Here is a 19,536-nt window from a genome sequence, read left to right on the forward strand (position 1 = left end):
GCAAAGCAGTTATACATTTCATAACACTTTTCACAACACCTCAGGCCACCACTCAACTGTCACATATCTACATTACAAAATCCATATGTACGTGTGAGTAGAATGCACAGGCCCACGAGAAGCAAGATAGCATACGCCCGCAGCTCCCGGCGTTAGGTCCAAACCTCCCACAGCAGGCAGAGCCTCGTTAGGTCCAGACCTCCCACAGCAGGCAAAGCCCCGTTAGGTCCAGACCTCCCACAGCAGGCAAAGCCCCGTTAGGTCCAGACCTCCCACAGCAGGCAGAGCCCCGTTAGGTCCAGACCTCCCACAGCAGGCAGAGCCCCGTTAGGTCCAGACCTCCCACAGCAGGCAGAGCCCCGTTAGGTCCAGACCTCCCACAGCAGGCAGAGCCCCGTTAGGTCCAGACCTCACACAGCAGGCAGAGCCCCGTTAGGTCCAGACCTCACACAGCAGGCAGAGCCCCGTTAGGTCCAGACCTCCCACAGCAGGCAGAGCCCCGTTAGGTCCAGACCTCCCACAGCAGGCAGAGCCCCGTTAGGTCCAGACCTCCCACAGCAGGCAGAGCCCCGTTAGGTCCAGACCTCCCACAGCAGGCAGAGCCCCGTTAGGTCCAGACCTCCCACAGCAGGCAGAGCCCCGTTAGGTCCAGGCCTCCCACAGCAGGCAGAGCCCCGTTAGGTCCAGACCTCCCACAGCATGCAGAGCCTCGTTAGTTCCAGACCTCCCACAGCAGGCAGAGCCCCGTTAGGTCCAGACCTCCCACAGCAGGCAGAGCCCCGTTAGGTCCAGACCTCCCACAGCAGGTATAGCCCCGTTAGGTCCAGACCTCCCACAGCAGGCAGAGCCCCATCAGATCCAGAGAGTGGGAAAGAAGCCGAACTCGACCATGAAGCCTCTACTGGAGTCAGCGTAGTTGGAGTCAGCACAGCCGTTGCAGGCACAGGCAGTCCCAACGATGAAGGCGGCGGTAGATCAGGCACCAGGGCAGCGAAGCTATTCCTCATGTCAATCTGTTCCGGACCCCTAGCAGATACCCTAGTCCACTGGCTCCAGGTTTTGGTTAACGTGGGCCTCAGACTGTGCTGAGTTACACAGCCTGTTGACCTTTGACCCCTGGGTCCTGTAGTACAGAGCCAGTCAGAACGCTGATGGCCACACCCCTCCAGGTAGACACCAGGGAACCGCTAGGAGCCTCTACACAGGATGCCCTTTCCTTTCTATATGTCTTTATTCAGTAATGTTGTGTGTTTGTATTAACGCTACTGGTCTCAATTTGCCATTTTGTCTCTTTTAAAGGCTGGATTCAGTTGCCAGGTCCACAGATCTATCTGCTTGATATTTTATGTTCACATATTTCTCCAACGTCAGTTAAAGTTAAACAAATAACATTTATCAAATCATGTGTACTGGAAGAAAACCACCGATGGGTTGAAATTCCTGAAGTCAGGCACTCCAAAGGAAAGTCATGTATTAACTGGGGTCGATCAAGGGTAGAAAAAGAATTCTCAGCGGTCCCCGTTTCACCCATTGGATTTCTGACAGGGACCAATAGGTTTGTGCGGGAGAGGCCATAGATATGCAGAGAGTGTGAACCCAGAGGACGTAGATTCCAAGGGAAGGAGAGGAAGACTGACAGAGAGAGAGAGAAGGGGACAGAGAGAGGGAGGTCTTTGTGTTTCTTTCCACTGTTTGAAGCCTATAGCCCGCTTTGCCACACTCAGGCCCAGTGGCTGGCCCAGACCCACTTGGTCTTCTGTTTGCTTTAGAACCCAACGGACAGCACACACACACTCCTGTGTACTTAGAAAGTATACTGAGGGAGACACACATACACTTAGTTTTGATCGTCCAGATTCACATTTCCATACCTTGTCTACTTTTAACACACATACACACTAATTAATAGTTCAGTGGGAGCCTGCAGAAAGGGAGCCCTTGTCCCGCTGGTTAAATAATGAAACAGGCTGGCCAGTGGCTTTGGTAGGGGTTGCTATGGGTACACTGGGAACGGGGAGAGGGGTGGGTGAGAGGACTGGACTCAGTGAGAGAGACTCGAACATTCCAACCCGGATCGTTGCACATTTGAAGCAGAATACCCAAGGGATAGAAGAAGTGGACTCAGTGAAAGGGAGATCATACAGACAACTTAAAGACAAAGAGAAGGAGAGAGAAAGGTTGAAAAGAAAGAGAAAGAATAAGGGAGCAGGGAAAGAGAGAAAGAATGGAAAGCTGAAGACTTCTCATTAACAAATAGGTAAGTCAAATAAAATGTTATTTGTTCCATGCTTCGTAAACAACAGGTTAGACTAACATTGAATTAAATACTTACTTACGGGCCCTTCCCAACAACGCAGAGATAGAATTTCAATTCAATTTTGTTGAACAAATGTGGAATAGACATTGAATTGATGCCTGTGCCTAGTGGGTGGGTCTGTATTTGTTATTTGTGTTTTTTCTGGTGGGTGTGTGTCAGATAGGCATGACTCATTTCTAGAACTATTTTTGTTTTAGTTCCAGTAACTGTGTCTTACTGTTCACCTTTCCAGGGAAGGGGAGAACAAAAAAAACCTACCCCCACAGTAGAACACCGTCACATTTTGTTGCTGACAACGACCTCTTAATTTTCTACAACTGATGGGACGCACCACCTGCCTAAAAATGACCCAGAGAGGAGGGAGAGAGTTGGTGATAGAGGGGAGGTGGAGAAAGAGAGGCAGAGTACAGATCGATAGAGATAAAGAAGAGAGAAGAAAGCACAGAATATTCTCCAATGAAACAGTAGGACCATATACACATTGGAACCAGTGTTAAATTAATACACTGCTCAGTGTAAAACTGTATTAAAATATTTCCCAGAGTGCCTTGCCTTTCGAGTGAATTTTAGAGTTACCACCCATGAAAAATGAAATGAAAGTAATTGTCTGAGGATGGTGCTGGACCATCTAACATAAAATTAAAATGGGACAGTTTGATGAAAAAGCTTTAAATAAAGGATAAAATCTAGGTCATGTGACAAGATTGTCCAAAACAAAGGGCCCTAATAATAACATATAGTACACACCAAACAGGAAAATGTTCCATTTTAGAATTAGCTGGGTAAGTGGATGAGTGTCAGCCAGCGCTGCCAGCCCCTCACACACTGTCTGGAATGTGGTAGACTTTAGGAAATAATTAAGCAGAAGTTTATGAGTGTCTCTAGACCAGATTGAGTGTGGGCTGTTAGCTCTTTGTATGCTCTGGTCATGGTCAGTACGTGAGAGCAACGGTGTGGTGGGATAGCAGTCTTCAAAACAATCCTTTACCAACATTGACATGCAGGAAAAGACATTTAAAAAAATGCTAAATGCTAAAGTAAAATAGAAACTATATAGAATAAGGAAGCCCGTTCCACCAGAGTGGAAACATGCTTTTTTTCTTTTGTTTTCTTAGGAAGTCAGTCAGGGTCTCAATTTACTGTTAAGTTAGAAAAGTAGAATACACAAGGTGAAATTGTGAAATGTGGTTGTGCATCAGCAGTTTTTCTCTTATGTCAGTCACTAACCAGGTTTCCATCCAACCTTTTTATGCGAGTAAAGTATATGTCGGATAAAAAAATGACATGACAGGTCTGACAGAACCTTTTTTGGTTATCTTTCCAAACGTTGGCAAAACAAAATATGCTAGAAAAAGGTGGGTTCTTTTTGAGTCTGTAAAATGTATTTTGCAAGAAATGGAGGAAACGCTTTTATGAGCAAATGTTAATATAATAACCTTCATATTGAAGTAAACTTGGAGTCACACGCTGACATGTTGTGTGGTCCTCCCACTATGACTCGTCGGGAAAGCATGCCGTTTATTAGGCTACAGATTAAATAAATGATGATTAACTTCACAGGGTGGTGAAAGTGCACGGTGATGAGCTTGATGCTCCTTTCTGATGGTCTTATTCTGGTGTCATGATAATCTTGCTCTTTTCTCCATAATAATAATCTCATCATGTAGGCTATACGTGCGCTCTAGCCAACAGCGTGCAGATACCTCCGTTGGCTAGAACACACGTGCCAATACCATAGTGGACACACGCAATATAACGCAAATCATTTTTTTTGTGAGAAAACCATTAGTAATTTTGAAAATGCGATGGAAAACCATGTAACTTGTATTTTTTATTCAGTACATAGGAATTTAATATCAAAAGGTATTGTTATTTGTACTATGTCTTCACACACAGCCTTATCTGCATCACAGCAATTTAATAGAAACATCTCTGGTGGGAAAATGCACATTGTTTTTATCCCCCGAGAGTCGATTGACACACCAGTGTGTAACTTCTGTTTGTAGCATCCATACCGTTTGGGCTACAAACGAATGTGTCACGACAAGTGTCACGGGACTTGTCTGAAGGTAACAGGTACTGGTAAAAAAAAAATATATATATATATATATATGGAGAAAAAAATATCGACCAACAGGCACCCTTCTTTGTGATGGATTGAAAACCTCCCTGGTCTTCGTGGTTGAATCTGTGTTTGCTAGACTGAGGGACCTCACAGATAATTGTATGTGTGGGGTACAGAGATGAGGTAGTCATTCAAAAGTCCATGCAAGTTAAGTGACCTAAGTTAATTGTTACTCCTGAATTTATTTAGGCTTGCCATAAAGGGTTTGAATACTTTGTCTCAAGACATTTCAGATTATTTTTTAAAATAATAAAAACCAGCAGACAGTAGGCCCTCCGTGGAATAAGTTTGAAACCTGTCACAAACCAGCTGGAAGCCCGTAACAAAAAAGGGAGACAACGTAGAGATAAGGAATAACAAAAATATATTTATTAACTAAAGTACATAATATACAATTAACAACAGTGTACGTAGTCAGTGGTGTAAGTGACTGGTTGCTTGCATAGATGTAATAATGAGGGGTGTTGAAAGGTGCCAAAGCAAACAGCCGAAGTAAAGAACCAAAACCGCCACAACTAAACAGTGTGTCTGCATGGAGAGAGTCTCCTCAATGAATGGGGAAAAGGTATATTTATGGGGAAACGGTGTATTTACACCCTGGCCCAGGTGTGTCCCATTTCGCTGACGACCCTCCCAGCTCCGCCCACCGACATCCTATTAAGGAAAACCAGAGCAAAGAGAAAGAATTCGGCAGACAGAGTTTGAGGGTCGTCACACACCCTTGATCTAGAAGGTGCATTGCATGCCTTAACTTCAGGAGAGAGGCAGCCATGATATTTTATTTAAGATAACAGTGGAGATTGATTAATTTCAGTTTGACATTTTTTAACTGTGTATGTTGCTGGTTATTATTGCAATTTAATAACTGTATTATAAGTAGAAAATATTCTGTCACGTTTTAAAACCTCTTTGGGCTGCAATCCCGTTAACGGGATGATATGACAACAGCCACTGAAAGTGCAGGGCGCCAAACTCAAAACAACAGAAATCTCATAATTAAAATTCCTCAAACATACATGTATCTTATACCGTTTTAAAAGGTATTCTTGTTGTTAATCCCACCACAGTGTCCGATTTCAAATAGGATTTACGGTGAAAGCACCACAAACGATTATGTTAGGTCAGCACCGTCACAATAAAACACAGCCAATTTTCCAGCCAAAGAGAGGAGTCATAAAAACCACAAATAGAGATAAAATGAATCACTAACCTTTGATGATCCTCATCAGATGACACTCATAGGACTTCATGTTACACAATACATGTATGTTTTGTTTGATAAAGTTCATATTTATATAAAAAAATCTGAGTTTACATTGGCGCGTTACATTCACTAGTTCCAAAAACATCCAGTGATTTTGCATAGCCACATAGATTCAACAGAAATACTCATCATAAATGTAGATGATAATACAAGTTATACACATGGAATTATAGATATGCCTGTCCTTAATGCAACTGCTGTGTCAGATTTTTAAAAAAGTACTGAAAAAGCAAACCATGTAATAACCTGAGACGGCGCTCAGAACAATCAAGTCAAAATAGCCGCCATGTTGTAGTCAACATAAACCATAAGTTACATGCTAAATATTCCCTTACCTTTGAAGATCTTCATCAGAATGCACTCCAAGGAATCCCAGGTCCACAATAAATGCTTGATTTGTTCAATAATGTCCGTTATTTATGTCCAATTAGCTACTTTTGTTAGCTCGTTTGGTATACATATCCGTTCTGGTCAGCGTTACGTTGGACAAAAACTTCAAAAAGTTATATTACATGTCAAAGAAATATTTCAAACTAAGTACAGAATCAATCATTAGGATGTTTTTAACATTAATCTTCAATAAGGTTCCAACTGGAGTATTCCTTTGTGTTTTCAGGAGCCATGGAACACAGGTCGCTATCATGTGCAATGCACATGACCAGAAAATGGCTGACTGCCAGACACCTGATTCATTCTGCTGTCATTCAGTCCCACAACACAGTAGAAGCCTCATTCAAATTTCTATAGACGGTTGACATCTAGTGGAAGCCATAGAAAGTGCAACCTCATTCATATCTCAAGCGGATTTCAATGGAAACTGTTGAGTACATTCCAGCCTCAGATTTCTCACTTCCTGTTTTGATTTCTCCTCAGGGTTTTGCCTGCCATATGAGTTCTGTTATACTCACAGACATAATTTAAACAGTTTTAGAAACGTCAGAGTGTTTTCTATCCAATACTAATAATATGCAGTGGCAGGGTAGCCTAATGGTTAGAGCGTTGGACTAGCAACCGGAAGGTTGCGAGTTCAAACCCCCGAGCTGACAAGGTACAAATCTGTCGTTCTGCCCCTGAACAGGCAGTTAACCCACTGTTTCTAGGCCGTCATTGAAAATAAGAATTTGTTCTTAACTGACTGGTTAAATAAAGGTAAAATAAATAAATAAAAATTAGCAACTGAGACTGAGGAGCAGGCAGTTTACTTTGGGCACCTTATTCATCCAAGCTACTCAATACTGCCCCCCAGCCATAAGAAGACCATACAGCATGTAGAGCAGCAGTAGTAACAACCTGCCATAGGGGAAGTGATAAAAATACAAGGAAATTTATCATACAGTAGCAGAGAGTACACAATGGTTGTTTACTTGAATATATCCACAGTAACACTGCTATTCAGTATAGTATAAATGGCCATGGCCCTAAGACTGATTGGACTGTACCAGAGTGCCACAATGTCAGTCGCTCCTACGCCCCTGATTATCCGTAACAGATCTTGCAGGTCCAGCTACCTACACACACGCCCTTGACAAAACATTTTCTGATCACGACTCATTTTGACCTTTTGTTTACCATTTTTTTTATGATATTGATTTTTTATTTATTTAACTAGGCAAGTCAGTTAAGAACAAATTCTTATTTACAATGACAGCCTACCAGGGTACAGCTAACTACCTTGTTCAGGGGCAGAAAAAATATTTAACTCATCCGCTTGGGGATTCGATCCAGCAACCTTTCAGGTACTGTCCCAACACTCTAACCACTAGGCTACCTGCCACCCAAGTAGTACCCTTACATTTATGAAAATGGAATAGTGCCCACTATGAATGTGACCATCAAGTCAGAATATGACATTTACAGTAAGAGATGGATAAGACGGTGACCTACATGCAGTGGTGGTAAAAGTACCCAATTTTCATTCCTGAGTAAAAGTATAGATACGTTAATAGAAAGTTACTCAAGGAAAATCAAATCAAGTAAAAGTTACCCAGTAAAATACTACTTGAGTAAAAGTCTAAAAGTTGGTTCTAAATATACTCAAGTATCAAAGTAAATGTAATTGATCAAATACATTTAAGTATCAAAAGTTAAAGTATAAATCATTTCAATTTTCTTATTTTAAGCAAAGCAGATGGCACAATTTTTATTGTATTCATTTTTAAACCTTCATTTTGTCAGTTAAGAACTAATTCTTATTTACAAAGACGGCCTACAAAAAGGCAAAAGGCCTCCTGGACTGGGGCTAGGATTCCAAATCAAATAAACAATACACACATCACAACCAGAGAGATACTACAACACTACATACAGAGTAGACAACAACAGAGCATGGCAGCAACACATGACAACACAGCATGGTAGCAACACAAGTTGACAACTACATGGTAGCTACACAACATGGCAGCAGCACAACATGGTAGCAGCACAAAACATGGTACAAACACTATTGGGCACAGACAACAGCACAAAGGGCAAGAAGGTAGAGACGACAATACATCATGCGAAGCAGCCACAACTGTCAGGAAGTGTCCATGATTGAGTTTTTTAACGAACCGAAGGAGATAAAACTGTTCAGTTAGTGTTTTTTGCAGCTCATTTCAGTCACTAGCTGCAGCGAACTGAAAAGAGGGATGTGTGTCCTTCGTTTTTAAAATGTATGGATAGCCAGGGGCACACTCCAACACTCAGACATAATTTACAAACAATGCATTTGTGTTTAGTGAGTACGCCAGATCAGAGGCAGTAGAGATGACCGCGTATTCTCTTGATAAGTGCGTGAAGTGGACCATTTTCCTGTCCTGCTAATTATTCAAAATGTAATGAGTACTTTAGGGTGTGAGGGAAAATGTGGGGAGTAAAAAGTACATTATTTTCTTTAGGAATGTAGTGACGTAAATGTTAAACTTGCCAAAAATATAATTAGTCAAGTAAAGTACAGATACCCCAAAAAAACGACTTAAGTAGTACCACATACATGACATGACATTACACAATACATGACATTACATGGCTCAGCAGAACTAGGGTTTCAAAAGGGGGATATATTACTGGAAACTCAAGTTTTCCAGTAAATTACCAGAATTGTGCTATCTTCAAGGATTTTATGTTATCTACCAAAAGACATCTAGGGGTCCATTTGGGTCCTAATTGACCACAAAATCAACATTTTGCCATGCCCATATCAGTCTCCAGACTTGAACCCCATTTAAAACTGATGGTTTGAATTGAAGAGGACAGTCCATAAGCACAGACAAAGGATATCAAGGATTAGGATATAAATAGGATATAAAATAATATCATTTAAAAAAGAAATTGGCGCATCCAGCCACATCACCCACTAGGCCTTGGGATTGTGTGTGTATGTTTTGGATAGGCCCAGCAATCCACCCATAGGCTTTTTTATATGGCAGGCAGGGTCGCAGTGTGTTCCACTGTCCTGGCAACCACGTTGGCATCTCGTCTCCTCTCTCGCCCAGACACTTACTGGAACCACGCAAGCAGGAAGTAATCTCACTCAAGCACTGGCCCTCGGTGGAAAAGCCTAACTTTCCATCTGTTTTGTCATCCCTGCAGTGGACAGTTTTCTTGGTTGCTAGCAACAACGGCGCCACACAAACATGAATGAATGAATGTGCCTCTACTCTCAATGAGGTAAACATGCTAACATATTAGTCAGTAAACAGTGTATTAGTGTGCTTTGGTGAGTGAGTCATGACTGAGAGGGTTTGAATGGTACAAATCATGCATGGTGCTTTATAATGATGTATCTGTTCAGTGTGGAACAAGCCTGTGGGACGTTGAGATTTACCCATGAGCCCCTATGTCACAACATTCCTAGACAAACAGGAGAGGTGGGTAGTTATATTGTAGTTTGTTTGACCTTTGCTGTTACCGACATAAATATTTTTTTCATGTCTGCATTCTTTTCACACCTCAGTTTCACAATGTTAGTAGTTTCCTGCTTCCGTCTCACAGCAAATTCTCCAGTGTTAAATGAACGAAAAGTGTGGACCTGTATAGACACTGGAACATTGTTAAAGGTCAAGATGAACAGTCAAAATCATGTTTGAATGATATTTGGATGAAACCAGATCAAAGTGTGATGACTAAAGTATGAAAATTGACTGTTGCTTCTGCATTGATAAAGTTTGATCATAAATTTACTGGTACCTTCCCCATGTCAAACTTGAATTCATTATTAAGGGGACAAGGTGACATCATCCCAACTCTCATTTTAATAGACCAATGGTAACTTGATATTATCTTACCTAATTTAAATAAGTACCGCCTTGGAACCAACATCGTAGAAGCAGTTGTCAAGTCAACATATCCTTCAGTGCTGCTGTGAACCGCATCACAAGAGACATGCAATTTCAATGTTGTTTGAGTTATTTTGTGGATCACCACATTTTCTTGAGCTGTTTTTACTACAACACTGCTGGTAGTTAGCCGTGAAAGAAAAACACATTTTCAGAATGACTGTTCAGGACCTTTAAATAATAAAATATTAACGATGACATATCCACTTAGGATCTCACTCAGTGATGCCCATAGGACTGAAAATAGATAAATGAAACAACCATGTCTCTGTCATTAACAAAATCAATCATAGGTGGTAACTCTACAACTCACTTGAATGGCAAAGCACTCTGGGAAATATGGAAATCAAGCTTTACACTTAGCAGTGTGTTAATTCGGGGCGGCAGGTAGCCTAGTGTTAGGCCAGTAACCGAAAGGTAGCTGTATCAATATTCCGAGCTGACAATCTGTCATTCTGCCCCTGTAAATAAGAATTTGCTCTTAAATAACTTGCCTAGTAAAAAAAAAATACACTCTTCAGTGTCTATTCAAGTCCACACTTTGAGTGTTAATTTAACACAGGGTATTTTTGCTGTGTATCAGCTGTTGATTCAAAGAGATACAGTATGAGTATAATTATATTTATTGTGCGCCTGTTTTTTTGGTTGGTGTTTTTCTTTTACATATGCATGTGTGTTTCTCTGGGAAAGAATGTGTTTTATGTACTAGTTGGAACACATACACAAACACACTCAGTAACGGTAGTAGTATTAATGAGGACCATCAGGCCATGTGTCCATGGGTCTTCTCCCTCTAGTGTATGACGTGACGAGACCACTGTGTACTTCCGTTACCCTGTCACAGGCCAACAGACTCCTGTTTAAAATCCAAGTCTACATAGCTTTTCAAAGGACAAGAACGTAATGCACATTGGCTAGATTGTCTCCTTTTTTTGCAGCTTGTATTAGTTGAAAACATTTCAGATTAAATGTATGGGTGTCAGATAACAGATTGGATAGATATGCTATTTTAATCATTTAAGAGGTCTCGATTAGTCTGAATTGGCGTGATAAAAATGTTTTTAGTAGTACCATATTCTAACTGCAGGTGGAAGCTTGAGATACATTACTGACATGGAGAGGAAGGTGCAGTTGGAAGAAGAGGAGGAGAGAGAGAGGGAGGAAATAAGGGAGGGAGTGAAAGCGAGTGACATGGGGAGAAAATGGGCAGAGAATTTGTGTCTGTCATGTCCATCACTGAAGACTGTCCGTGGTATCCCGTGTTCTCTATCTTTCTTTCTCCTCTCCTCTTTTTCTCCCCCTGCTCTTTGTCCCCCCCCCCCTTCTCTCTGCTTCTCTCTCGGGCTGACCGTTTCTCACCCTTGCGTCTGCTAGACAGGGGTGCGGAGTTCCAGCGTGTCTCCCAGCAGATGTGGAAGGCTAAGTTGCTGCGTCAGGAGCAGAGCTAAAAGGCTAACATCTGAGAAGCAGAGAGGACGACAACATGCCTCCCTGACCACCGCCAGCGCCATCCCTGTAAGTAGCCATACATTTAATAGTCAAGCCACATCTTGAGTCATTTATCATACGGGAATCTGTTAAAGTGCCTGCCTTATGTCTGTGTGCGCATGTGTGTATACATAACAGACATAGAAAACGAGAGAGAAGGAGATTGGATTTGGAGGGAAAAGGAGAGAGGATTTGGAGAGGCAGAGAAAGGGGGAGAGAGAGGGGGAGAGGGGGGAATTGGGTGCCTGCTTGCGGCCGCATGTGGAACATGATGTCAGAGGAATGCTCTGTGCCTCTCCTCATAGCTGTCTGGAACAGCAGCCACCTTCCCTCCCTCCCTCCCTCCCGCCCTCCCTCTCCTTCAGCATCCGGCCCTGCAGCTGGAGCCTGCGGCAAAGGGAGGGAAATGAGGAAAGGAGGGAGAGAGAGAAGAAGACAGTAGGGCAGAGGGAGAATAACTCGGGAGAGAGAGATGAGTGAGACTTGGACAGTAACGGAGTGGAAATAAGGAGGGAGATGTCTAAACAGGAAGTTATAGCGCTGCATAGGCTAAAGAGTATTGCAGACCTGTGAGTCAGGGCTGTGGTCTGGAGGAGGAAGGGAACCGTAGTCTATTAGAGCTTGGGCTCCGGTAATGCAGACTGGGCTGTGGTTCTGTGTACTTAGCAGGGGTCAGGTGACTGAAGGATACAGTGGCTGCAGGCAGAGGGATTTAGAAGCAGTCAGACACTTAGCACAGAATGGTAGTAAGTTTACACCGTGTTGTATGAAGCCACAGCTGCTGAGGTTTTAGTTTAGATTTAAGGCCAGTGGCATATTCTGTCTAAAGACTGAGAATTGTTTTGTGCTGTGTGATGGATATAACCTGTTGATGCTAAGACGAGGATTGGGATCGGCATAGCCAATCCTCTGCTAGGCTGGGTTTTCAAACAAATATACCCTCTTAAGTTAGAGGGAAAATATAGTCTGAATATGGCACTGTTTTAGCAACTGAAACCTTGATAAACGCTATACGCAGTTTATATAAGAGAAAAATAAAAAGGGTATTTTGTGACCAGATCAATCCTTCTTTTCTCCCATCTATGTACATTATGTCCAACCGTGATGCCAATCACAGCATCGGAAAGTCCTTGCTTCCTGAAGTCAAGATGGCTTATTCATCCCACTTTTCCTTCTCTCCTCAATGGGGAAAGAAAGGGGCAGTGTTTTATTTTTCCTGACAGTTTTAATGTGGCTGGCCACAGCCTTTACCGCAGCGCGGCGCAGGCACTTTTATAGACAGCCAAATGCCATCTGCAGTAGCCCAGGGCCTGGAAGGACCTCGCCCTAATAAAGTAGTGGAGCAAAAAAATAAGTGGCTCAATTGCGTCTGCGGTAGCCAGACTGAATTCAGCTGGCTGTCTTTCACAGCCCTTAAACCAATAAACTGGAGATGTTAATCAGTAGCAGCTAGGTTACTGTAGGACAGAACAGCTATGGATCATGTGCTATTATGAGCAAGTGAGTGTCTGTATAATTGTGTGTTCTTTGTGACAAAGAGGCAGAGAGCAATCTGACTCATTTTTCCCACTGGTATGATTTGTCTTACTTTCAATTTAGCTTTGTTTATAAATTGGTCTTGGTGTCTACGTTGTGATTTCAACCTTGTATACACCCGAAGCTCCTTAAAAACATGTGCTTACATAACTTTCTCTCCTATCATGCAGATTTGCATACAACCTTCAGGATATCCACTCAGTGAAGATGTAGTCCAACTGGTTGCCTTGGAGATGTTTCTAAACAGGGCTTCCTCTTGGCGCTGTCCCCATGCCCTGTTGCTGTGGACTCTGTGGGTTCTACTCCTCCCCTCAACTGTCACCCTGACCACAGGCCCCGGCAACAGCACCCTGCTCTTTGACAGCACCGACAACAGCAACAGCCTGCGGAACTGCAGCTGCTCCGCCCACATCCAGGACTGTGACGAGGCGCTGGCCAACCTGCTGTGCAGCTGCCACACTGTGCTGCGCTCCAAGCTGACCCCCGGTGGCCTGAGGGAGCAGGGCGGACTGACTGTGTGGCTCAGAGAGCCCTGGGTTCTCACAGAGCTGCTGAATGGCAGCGTGGTGCTCGACCTCCGCCTGTCGTTCTGTGGCACTGGCACCCTGGCCATCCCCAACCAGTACCTGGCCCTGTTTGGCCTCCGTAGGCTGAGGGTCCACAGTGCTGCCCAGGATGCTTCACACCTGGAGCAGGTCCTCACCATCTCCTCTAGGAGTAGGGATATGGAGGGGATGGGGTACCTCTCCTCCACTGACCCCGCCTCCCCCTCCTCCGTTCTCCATGTATCCATCCTGGATGTGTCAGTGCTAAATGGGTTGTCGTCCCTGAAGGCCTACAGTGTGAGTGCCACTCCCATGTCCACCCTCTTCCAATACTTCCCCCACCTGCCCCTACACCCCTCCACCGCCCTGGATCAGCCCTCGGAGCCCCAACAGGACTGCCTCCTCACCTTCATATACTAGACCTGTAGACTCTGAGCTCAGAGCTAGATCTGTGGAAACTAGACTGGGCTGGATGGATGACACAGGTGCCTACAAGAGCTCCATCCACCCAGATGTTACTGAATGGGCTTGATGTGCAGAGAGCTGTGCTACTTTTCAATGTGTGTCTATATGGTGCATTTCTACAGTGCAGGAAAAAACAAACACTATTGTCTGTCCTCAAGAGGACTCTGGACAAGAAAACACAACCATCTCTGAGAAGAAGATGGAGTCATATTTCAATATCACTGCAAGAGAAAGGGAGAGGTCCGGTTAGGTGAGAGTAAGACAACGATGGCATCCGTCTGCTGCTCTACAAACTGACAGAGCTTGTAGACCTGCTGCTGACAGTTAAATTTTCCAGCTGCTCTTTTCTCTCGGTTATTGCGTGCAGATGGCCTATTAAAACATGTTGTTTTGAAACCGGTTACGATGGCTGCCTTATAAATGGGCCAGTCTGATTAGAACCTTGTTGGATCGTCAGGCGATGGACTTCACTCTTCGTGACTGTACAGTTCTGAATCCACCTACTTAAGCTGGACTTGGTTGGGGTTTTATTCTTGATGAAGCTAAAAGCGTTTTGGACTGGTTTGATCTGGAGATTGGTCCGCCCATGCTGGATTGATTACATCACTCTGTTTCTGGTGTTCTAGAATTCAGAGTTGTCCTGGAACAACCTTGGAATGGAGTGTTCTCATCTCTATGTTCGACAATGTGTTCTTCGGCTCATGTTCTAGAACAGGGATGAGCAAACTTTTTGGCTCGAGGGCCACATTGGGATTTTGAAATTCAACAGAGGGATGCACATTATTTTTTTCACTAAATAATAATTCCCCCATCAAAAGTTTGTAAAAAAAATACTCAAACCTCCCGCCGGATTGAATGTAGTTTGCCCACTCCTGTTCTAGAATGACCATGTATATTTACTGTAGTACCTTGACCAGGGACCTACTATAGACCAGCCTAGTAAGGGTTAATAAATTGTACTCATGGTGTAAAAAAAAGGAGCATGCAAAGAGGTGTTAGGAACTCAAAAAGAAGTTCTACACTCAGAAAACGAATGGCACCAATCTGGTCTTTATTTCCATCTCACATCCTGAGAGAGACGTAAACATTCAATTCATCTAAAACCACTCTCACAAACAAAGACTGCAGCCAACACTTCTGTTCTGTAGATCATCCAGAGTCTCTGAGTGTGTGCATGCGTGCATATGAATGTGTGTGTCTACGCGATGTGTGCATGTGTACAGTGCATTCGGAAAGAATTCAGACCCTTTCACCTTTCCAACATTTTGCTACATTACAGCCTTATTTGAAAATGTATTAAATTATTTTTCCCTCATCAATCTACACACCCATAATGAGAAATTAAAAACATTTTTTTGTGAAAATGTATTTTAAAATAAAAACCACAAATACCTTATTTCTTATATTTACATAAGTATTCAGACCCTATGCTATGAGACTCGAAATTGAGCACAGGTGCATACTGTTTCCATTGATCATTCCTGAGAAGTTTCTACAACTTGATTGAGTCCACCTGTGGTAAACTCAATTGATTGGACATGATTTGGAAAGTCACACATCTGTCTATATAAGGTCCCACAGTTGACAGTGCATGTCAGAGCAAAAACCAAGCCATGATGTCGACGGAATTGTCCGTAGAGCTCCGAGACAGGATGGTGTCGAGGCACAGATCTGGGGAAGGGTACCAAAAAATGTCTGCCGCATTGAAGGTCCCGAACACAGTGGCCTCCATCATTCTTAAATGGAAGGAGTTTGGAACCACCAAGACTCCTCCTAGGCCAACTGAACAGTCAGGGAGGTGACCAAGAACCCGATGGTCACTCTGACAGAGCTCCAGAGTTCCTCTGTGGAGATGGGAGAACCTTCCAGAAGGACAATCATATCTGCAGCACTCTACCAATCAGACCTTTATGTTAGAGTGGCCAGACGGAAGACACTCCTCAGTAAAAGGTACATGACAGCCCACTTGGGAGTTTGCCTAAAGGCACTCAAAGATTCTCAGACCATGAGAAACAAGATTCTCTGGTCTTATGAAACCAAGATTGAACTCTTTGGCCTGAATGCCAAGCATTATGTCTGTAGGAAACCTGGCACCATCCCTACGGTGAAGCATGGTCGTGGCAGCATCATGCTGTGGGGATGTTTTTCAACGGCAGGGACTGGGAGATTAGTCAGGATTGAGGGAAAGATGAACGGATCAAAGTACAGAGAGATCCTTGATGAAAACCTGCTCCAGAGCGTTTAGGACCTCAGACTGGGGTGAAGGTTCACCTTCTAACAGGATACCGTCCCTAATTACACAGCCAATACAACGCAGGAGTGGCTTCGGGACGTCTCTGAATGTATTCGAGTGGCCCAGCCAGAGCCCTGACTTGAACCCAATCTAACATCTCTGGAGAGACCTCAAAATAGCTGTGCAGCGATGCTCCCCATCCACCCTGACAGAGCTTGAGAGGATCTGCAGAGAAGAATGGAAGAAACTCCCCAAATAAAGGTGTGCCAAGCTTGTAGCGTCATACCCAAGAAGACTTGAGGCTGTAATCGCTGCCAAAGGTGCTTCAACAAAGTACTGAGTAAAGGGTCTGAATACCTCTACAATCTTTTTTTTGCTATGTCATTATGGGGTAAAGTGTGCAGATTGATGAGGGAAAAACGATTTAATCCATTTTAGAACAAGGCTGTAACATAACAAAATGTGGAAAAGTCAAGGGGTTTGAATACTTGAATGCTCTGTACATGCATAGTGTGTGCATATTCTTTTCTCATCTACATATTGTAACCCTATGGGTCCTGGTCAAAAGTAGGGCACTATATAGGGAATAGGGTGCCATTTGGGACGTGAGCACTCACTAATGACTGTTGATGTTGGAATCTGTATTTCCGCTATAATCTCTCAAGCACAGGCTCACTCTGTACAGCCAGAAATCTGGCATTAGTCTTTCCCATCTGGGGAATGTATGAATAGACACCTCTGAAAACCATTACCTGTGGATTAAACATTCAGGCTAGGTCATCAAAAATGTGTTGCTCCTTGCTCTAACCCTCTGCCTCTTACGGAAAAACCACATGACTTAACATGTGGGAAATCCCATGATTTCACATGTGACATTTCCATATGTTCGGCACATGTGAAATCATGTGTTTTTGGAACACTTCACGTTATGTGGATTTTCACACGTGAAACCATGTGTTTTAAATGTGATAATATTTCACACGTGGATTTTCACGTTGTGGATCAACATTTTCAAATGAGATTTCATAGATGATGCCCTACAAACAAAAATAAGTTGTTATGATACACATTGTGTTTTCAACGTACATATTTGACAAACATGACTACACTAGCTAGGTTTCCATCCAATTGGCAACACATTTTAATGTGAATATTCTAAACTCCGCATGAAAACAAGATGTGTTTCCATCAAATTGACTTGCAGATAAAAGTGATGATGCAGTGCACATAAAACTAAATTTTGCAGTTAAATTCCCATATACCGAATAAAAAATGCAAGTTAAATGTGTTTCCAGGACATTTTTTCAACTGATGAAAATGTTTGCATTATATAGCGTGTGCCCACTCTGGTATTGGCACATGGACTCGAGCCAACAGCTCACAGATACAGTGCAGTATTAGCCTACACAAGTGGTTCCCAACCTTTTTCGTTTACTGTACCACCAACTAAATGTTGCTCTGCCCAGAATACCCCTGAAGTACCTCCTCGTGCATTTTACCATTTTACCAGTAGGCCTATGGTCTCATGTACCCGTCAAACTCATCACCTTGCACATTCACCACCCTGTGAAGTTCATTGTAACTTATTTCATCTGTAGCCTAAAAAACTGCAACCCGACAAGTCCTAGTGGGAGGACAACACAACATGTCATCACGTGACTCCAAGTTTACTACAATATGATGATATTTCCTCATATAAGCGTTTCCATCAACATTTCTTGTCTCATTAATTTTACAGACACAATTAGATCCCACCTCGTCTAGTGTATTTTGTTTTGTCGATATTTGGAAAGTTTACCAGCAGGTCCGTCATGACATTTTTTATCCGCCATGAACTTTGCACACATAAAAAGGTTGGACATAAACCTGGTTTAAGAGGGTACATTTATTTATACAGTCTTTATTATTCAACATGTTCTTACCTGGGATTTGAAATCACAGCCTCTTGGTTCACGGCATTACGATCTTCCTGCCACGTCATCATGTCTGTGTCTGTAACAGATTTCACCTGTATTCCTACACTTTGTACTTCAGAGTAAATCTCAGCTTTGTTAAAAATACAACTCAAGAAAAAGTCATATATTTATATTAATGATTCAGGAGTAACATTACATCAGAATAACATGCCCCACCAACATTAGACAACTATACAGAAAACCCTCAAATTGCTGAAACAAGTAACTGAAATCCATGATGAGAGAAGTCAGAATAACTGATAACTAAAATAGCAGTACACTTGTCACTCTTTTGCTAAGCACTGAGATGTATTATAGGTAATGAATGTTTAGGGGAATGCTATTGACTTTGTGGCACAGCAGAAATACACTATCAGTGTATTCCAATTCCAGAGGTTGTGAATTCAAATCCCAGATGGTATCATAATTAAGCTGAACAGCAATAACACATTGGAATTGCACATTTGAAAATCTGATCACATGTGAAGTGTGGTTTGGTTCCTTTTTTTTTAAACCACTAATTGATGATGTCGGTTCAATTATTTGAATTCCATTTAGTTTATTATTCTGTGAGCTCAATGCGCATATTGATCAGTTTCTCATAAATCAGGCAAAGCCCTAACTGTGCGATGTAGTAGGGAGTTGTAGTTTCCAACAGGCTAATATTCTACATAGTTTACCACAGAAAATGTGGTAATTTACTACAATGCCCACAATCCATTGCGCACCTACTTGTCCAGTCTGTGTTTCTTTTACGCCTGCTATGTATAAGAGACAGAAGAATGCACAATCAAGAGAGTTATCTCTACCTGAAAATACATGATCTAAGAAATTGTGTTTTTTTCAGACAGCATAGGCAGCGACTCTATAGAGATGGACTAGGAATTAAATAAAGTCATCAAATAAAGCATATGTAATATACACAACAACAAATATTTTATTAAAGTGAAGTAATGTGAATAAACAATGGTTAATAAGTGATAAACAGTAATGGGCAGTCACTACCATCATGGGACTTGTATTAATTGTTTTATGCTGTGTAGTTACTTCATTCAAGCCACACATTGCATAATGCATTTAATGTTTAAAAATGCATTTTTTTTAATGAAACGGTGACACTTTTTTTTAATCAAACCGAAACAAAACCAATCTCAAAATGCACTCATCGCTCGTCACTAGAAATGTCACATGTAAAGTGTTACAAAAGCATGTTTTGAAATTATTTCCCATGTGAAATCATGTGATTTTCCACATGTGAAAATATGAAACTACACTGTTAACCATTGCTGTTA

General features: G+C 42.4%; 1 protein-coding gene across 1 annotated transcript; it reads left to right on the forward strand.

The window, feature by feature from the left end:
- The first annotated feature begins 2,050 nt into the window (after positions 1 to 2,050).
- On the forward strand, positions 2,051 to 17,573 carry LOC135547251 (exosomal polycystin-1-interacting protein-like). The gene is made up of 4 exons (XM_064976051.1): positions 2,051 to 2,257; positions 9,277 to 9,354; positions 11,397 to 11,537; positions 13,217 to 17,573. The coding sequence occupies exons 2-4, from the start codon at positions 9,325 to 9,327 to the stop codon at positions 14,009 to 14,011; spliced, it is 966 nt and encodes a 321-aa protein (XP_064832123.1). The 5' UTR covers positions 2,051 to 2,257; positions 9,277 to 9,324; the 3' UTR covers positions 14,012 to 17,573.
- Positions 17,574 to 19,536: the final 1,963 nt, after the last annotated feature.

The sequence above is a fragment of the Oncorhynchus masou genome, chromosome 10, assembly GCF_036934945.1.
Source record: "Oncorhynchus masou masou isolate Uvic2021 chromosome 10, UVic_Omas_1.1, whole genome shotgun sequence".
In the NCBI taxonomy this organism is placed as follows: Eukaryota; Metazoa; Chordata; class Actinopteri; order Salmoniformes; family Salmonidae; genus Oncorhynchus; species Oncorhynchus masou.